The 6,140-nt window shown below is 47.0% G+C and overlaps 1 protein-coding gene and 1 non-coding gene across 3 annotated transcripts in view; both read right to left on the bottom strand.

Annotated features, from left to right (window-relative positions):
• The window catches only part of pdcd2l (programmed cell death 2-like), a 21,940-nt gene extending 16,100 nt beyond the window's left edge, over positions 1 to 5,840 (bottom strand). For both annotated transcript variants that reach the window (XM_043706526.1, XM_043706525.1), the window contains exon 1: positions 4,831 to 5,840. In XM_043706526.1, the coding sequence (XP_043562461.1) occupies positions 4,831 to 4,938 (108 nt within the window). In that variant the 5' untranslated portion in view covers positions 4,939 to 5,840. The remainder of the gene's footprint in view (positions 1 to 4,830) is intronic.
• On the bottom strand, positions 4,564 to 4,636 carry trnar-acg. Its single transcript has one exon. It is a non-coding gene; the product is annotated as a tRNA-Arg (tRNA).
• Positions 5,841 to 6,140: the final 300 nt, after the last annotated feature.

Below are 6,140 nucleotides of genomic sequence, written 5' to 3' on the forward strand. Positions count from 1 at the left end.
TCCGCAACTCCACCAATCTTCGTATCGTCTGCAAATTTACTGACCCACCCTTCGTCTCCCTCATCTAAGTCATTAATAAAAATTACAAACAGCAGAGGACCCAGAACTGATCCCTGTGGGACTCCACTTGTAACTGGGCTCCAGGCTGAATATTTACCATCTATCACCACTCTCTGACTTCAACTGGTTAGCCAGTTTTCTATCCAACTGGCCAAATTTCCCTCTATCCCATGCCTCCTGACTTTCCGCATGAGCCTACCATAGGGAACCTTATCAAATGCCTTACTAAAATCCATGTACACTGCTCTACTGCTCTACCCTCATCCACATGCTTGGTCACTTCCTCAAAGAATTCAATAAGACTTGTAAAGCAAGACCTACCCCTCACAAATCCCTGCTGGCTGTTCCTAATCAAGCAGTGTCTTTCCAGATACTCATAAATCCTATCCCTCAGTACCCTTTCCATTACTTTGCCTACCACTGAAGTAAGACTAACTGGCCTGTAATTCCCGAGGTTATCCCTATTCCCTTTTTTGAATAGGGGCACAACATTCACCACTCTCCAGTCCCCTGGTACCACCCCAGTTGACAGTGAACAATGAGCTTGGCTTATCAACTGTGGGGAGCCCAGAGCATACAGAGCCCCACCCGAAACAAAGGTGCCAAGAGGAGATTACAAACTACCCTCTCCTCAAAGTAACACTAAGGTGGGCCCATGGATAAGTGACATCTTGAGGAACCAGTCAGGAGATGGTGGGAAGTATCAGTCAATGCTCATCACCTTAAGATCCAATTAGAGATGGACCATACAACCCATAAACTAAACAGAAGTGAATCTCACCCCACCCAGGCCACCCAGAATGTACGTTAGTAAGTCTTCACTGTCAGGGCAGGTCCTGACAAAAGGTTTTGGCTCAAAATGTTGACTCTCCTGCTCCTCGGATGCTGCCTGACTGGCTGTGCTTTTCCAGCACCACACTTGTTGACTTCCCACATCAGCAGTCCTTACAGTCTCCAGGACAGACTATTTGGAGGTGCTGGAAATATGGTTTCGAGGGGCCAGGGTGTGTACAAAAATTTGGGAGGAGCCTATCGCCAAAGTGATGCAGAAACTGGGCTTTTGAGTGTATTGCTCTCTCTCCGTTGCAGGTAAAAATCTGGTCTTCTGCTGTGAGGTAGTGTTGGTGTTGCTGTACGTGGTGCAGGTCTGGCCCATTCCCTGAGCTACCTTCCATTTCATTTGGAGGTCTAGGATGGACTGTGTCCACGTGGACACCATGTACATAAACTCTGGATTGGTGTGAGGGGGGCGGTGAGTTTAGGGTGTACCCAATGCTGCCCTCATCCTGATGGCGCCCTTTGTGTGCAGCTGCATTAAGCTGTGTGTAGACCCTTGGTACACAAACACAAATGTCACTGCATCCTGAGGTTCTACCCTTCCCCAGTGTTGCGAAGGATGGGATTGGCCTTTGTGCCACAGAACAGTCCAAATAGTTGGACCATTCGGGTATCACTGGTTCCTCAAAGCTTGCAAAGGAGAACACCGTTGACCACCGGTCCATCAGGAAGTGGTCAGTACATAGCATCCTGGAGACCCTGTGAGAATAGGAGAGGGTAGATCCTGATGGGTTATTTCCTGAGCAGACTGTCAAAGTCATTTGGCAGAGACGCCTCATCACCAGAACGTTCTAACAAGCACCAAGACATCATTCAGCAGGTGGTGAGAAAGGCACTACCTGGGAGACCCTTCATGTACACTGCACTCCCTGCACCATCGCACGCTACCCTCAAAGTGGCTTGGGGAGGGAGGGAGGGGGGGAGATGTGCATTTGTAAAGGAAGCCTAGGTTGTGTCGAGGTTTGTCCTGAGCAGCTCCGTGACACGGGACTCTGTGCTCTACCGTCTGTTCCCCGGGATTCACCGAGCCAAACATCGACTGCACCGGGAGGACCATCAACTCAGAGAAAGACGCTCTTTGGTCTGCCCGAAACTTGTTGGTGTTACAGAGCAAGGAGTTGACCCTGACCCAGTGTTACAGACTGATATCCTCTATTCCTGATGAAGGGCTTTTGTCCGAAGCGTCTATTTTCCTACTCCTTGGATGCTGCCTGTCCTGCTGTGCTTTTCCAGCATCACTCTAACCCAGATACAGGGCTACGTGTGATGGACACACTAAAGCTCAGAGTAGCTGCCAGGAGACACAGTGGGGAAAGACCACTGTCTGAGGTCTTTCTACTGAAGTATAACGAAGGTTTGTTCAGTTATTGGACTCTCCTGGTGCCTCAAAATGAACATAAATCATTTCCTGCATGAGTAGAAAGTACCTTTGTTTTTGCAACTGCAGGGAACTTCTGAAAAATATCAAAATTTCAGTGTTTGGTTTTTTTCCTGCAAAGGCTATACAGATTACATTACAGTGTGGAAACAGGCCCTTCGGCCCAACAAGTCCACTCCGACCCGCCAAAGCAAAACCCACCCATACCCCTACATTTACCCCTTACCTAACACTACGGGCAATTTAGCATGGCCAATTCACCCGACCCTGCACATCTTTGGATGGTGGGAGGAAACCTGAGCACCCAGAGGAAACCCACGCAGACACGGGGAGAACGTGCTAACTCCACACAGTCAGTCGCCTGAGGCGGGAATTGAACCCGCATCTCTAGTGCTGTGAGGCAGCAGTGCTAACCACTGTGCCACCCACTTCAAACTGACTTCAAACTTCTGAATGTACTTACAGATTTTTTTTTATAAATAAAGTTTTTCAAAATAAAGTAAATTAAAAAAAGGGGTCTAGAGGGTGGTGGGAATTTGGAATGCGCTGCCTGAGAGGGATGGCTGAGGTGAGAAATCTTACAAACTTTTATAAAGGGAGTTGAAGAATGTGATGCTGGAAAAGCACAGCTGGTCAGGCAGCATCCTGAATGTCTCAAAACTTTGACTCTCCTGTTCCTCGGATGCTGCCTGACCTGCTATGCTTTTCCAACACCACACTCTTTGACTCTGATCTCCAGCATCTGCAGCCCTCACTTTCTCCCAAACTTTTATAAAGGACTTGGATGGACACTTGAAATGTCATAACATTCAAGGCTATGGAAAGTGCAACTAGTTTAGGGAGTAGCATATCTTTGGTGGCACAGACTCAATGGGCCGAAAGGCCTCTTCTGTACTACCCGATTCTATGAAGTTAGTTTGGAAAACTTGAGACTGTTTTCCTTCAAAAAGAGAAAGCAGAGAGGAAATCTGATTAAGGTGTTTAAATCATGGGGTGGTGGGGAGTGTGGGGAGAGTCATTTGAGGAGAAACTGTACCTACTTGTGAAAGGATTGAGAACAAGAGAACACAGATTTAGAAGTAAAACTAAAATACCACAGATGTTGGAAATCTGAAATAAAAACAAAGTGCTGGAGAAATGCAACAGGCCTGGCAGTGTCAGTGGAGAGAGAAACAGAGTTAATGTTTCAAATCAAATACGACTCTTCTTCAGAAAAGATTTGAAGCAATTGGCAAAAGTGACAATGAGAAAAGAACTTTTGCATGCAGCCAGTGGAGAGGGTTTGGTACACACCGCCAGCAGGCAGATTGAATCCAGAAATGTAAAAGGGAACTTGATCATTATTTGAAAAAGGACTACATGGAGATGGCACACACTGAATTGCTCAATGGCAGAGCTGGTCCAGACAGGAAGGACCAAAAAGCCTCCACCTGCACTGTAACAATTCAATTATCAGCACATTTGATCCCTCGAGCCTCCCCCAGCATTCAGTTGGGTCATGGCTGATCCAGCATTCCTCAAATCCACTTTCCTGCCCTCTCTCCCCAACCCTTAATTTCCCACTCTGATCAAGAATTGATCTTAGCCTTAAATAAACACATGAACTCTGTCCGCACAACTCTCTGTGGCAAAGAGCTTCAAAGATGCTCAGCCCTCTTCATTTCAATTTTACATTAGCATCTTAAATTCTGAGACTATGCTCTCTGGTCCCAGCCTCTCCCACGAGGGGAAACATCTTCTCAACATGGAGGGGCATGGATAGGATAAATAGACAATGTCTTTTCCCTGGGGTGGGGGAGTCCAGAACTAGAGGGCGTAGGTTTAGGGTGAGGGGAAAGATGTAAGAGGGACCAAAGTGGGGAACTTGTTCACACAGAGGGTGGTACGTGTATGGAATGAGCTGCCAGAGGAAGTGGTGGAGGCTGGTACAATCACAGCATTTAAAAGGCATCTGGATGGATATAGGATTAGGAAGAGTTTGGAGGGATATGGGCCAAAGGCAGGCAAATGGGACTAGATTAGGTCAGGATATCTGATCGGCATGGACGAGTTGGACTGAAGGGTATGTTTCTGTGCTGTATATCTCTATGATGCTTAGCCCCTGAAGGATCCTCCTGTGATTGTGGGTGCAATCACTACAATCAGCCACAAGTTTTAAACAGAGGACATAATGCATCAATGCAAGGTATGGGTTAATTCTAAACTTAGCACTCTTCCTCATCAGTAAAAGTATTTGTGATATCTTGTTGTACATAGACCTCTAGTGGAGGTTATTTGTTTAAAAGTTTCGAGCCAGCCAGGAGTCGAACCTGGAATCTTCTGATCCGTAGTCAGACGCGTTATCCATTGCGCCACTGGCCCGCTGTACAACAGTGGCGCAGGGAGGCTTTAAGAAGTTGTGTCATGTAGTTAAGCCCCGCCCTCTGAGCCCTCCCTTTTTATGAATGGGGCTGGTCACGTGCCTCAGAACGCTGCGACAGCAGAAATGGATACACCGCGGCCTCCAATCCCCACATCCCCCCCCCCGGGTCCTGCCGCCCGCCGCTGTCTCTTACCGGTCTCCCGCCCACTTTGCTGGTCTCCCAGGAACAGCGGCTCCCTGCCCCGATCACTTCGTCCCGAAGTCCCAGTAAGACCGGCCCTGGCCTAGCCGTGGAACACATGCTGGCGGCTGCTGCTACTCGAGGAGCGAGGCCCGGCCGCGGAGCCAAGGCGGTTCGAATCCCGCCCACTCAGCTCAGCTGGTCTTTTATATCCTGCTGCCAAATGTGTCTTTATTTTGGTGCAGCCTTCTTATAATTATAATAATTATCTGTATAATTTCTCATTTTAAAAATGACTGTTGGGTAAAACAATATGTAATATAGAATAAATACGTTTTTGTGTTGTTACATTAAAAATGTAATTACTTTCAGAAAGACCATTTCATACAAACTGAGTGAGATTCAAAATTAATGAACTGGAGCAAACTCCATTCTAACAAACTGACGTGATGCCCCGGGGTCTACTTCACCCTCTCTCACTGTAAGAAACCTCTTCCTTGTGTGGACTGATTGACATTGTGGAATAACGGAATCTCCTCTTGTATTGTAACTAATTACAGTAGTAATATGATCTACTCTTCACAAACACCTATCTATGAGAGCTCAGTTACTCTGTCTATAACTGTAAACTGTCTTTCCCACAACAGATAGGTGCAGGCAAGGAGGACCCCCCTGTCAGTAATCAGGGGCAAAAATAGAAGTTGCTAGAACAGCTCAGCAGGTCTGGCAACATTTGTGAGAGAAATCAAGAGTTAACATTTCAGCTTAGAACCCCAGTCACTCGACCCGACACATTAACTCTGATTTCTCTGCACTGATGCTACCAAACTTGCTTTTCTAGCAACTTCTGATTGACAGCATCCACAATTTTTTGGCTTTTATTCAGAAATCAGGGGCACAGTTTTAAAAAAAGGAGCAGGTGTTCTAGTGAATCCCAGCGCAAACTGGGAGGACAACATCTCATCTTCAGACTAGGCACTTTACAGCCTTCTGGACTTGATGCTGAACTCAACACGTTCAGATTCTGATTCTGGATCAGTGGTGCTGGAAGAGCACAGCAATTCAGGCAGCATCCGAGGACAGACAAAATCGACGTTTCGGGCAAAAGCCCTTCATCAGGAATAAAGGCAGAGAGCCTGAAGCATGGAGAGATAAGCTAGAGGAGAGTGGGGGTGGGGACTGGGAGTTGCAATGAGAGAGAGACTCCCTGAGATTCTTGTAGAGAGAGGAGGAAAACTTCTTCAAGGCAGGCATCCTTGCAAGAGGATTCACAGTAGGGTTAAAATCAACGAGGTAAAAACAATGACTGCAGATGCTGGAAA

The sequence above is a fragment of the Chiloscyllium plagiosum genome, chromosome 17 (assembly GCF_004010195.1).
Source record: "Chiloscyllium plagiosum isolate BGI_BamShark_2017 chromosome 17, ASM401019v2, whole genome shotgun sequence".
In the NCBI taxonomy this organism is placed as follows: Eukaryota; Metazoa; Chordata; class Chondrichthyes; order Orectolobiformes; family Hemiscylliidae; genus Chiloscyllium; species Chiloscyllium plagiosum.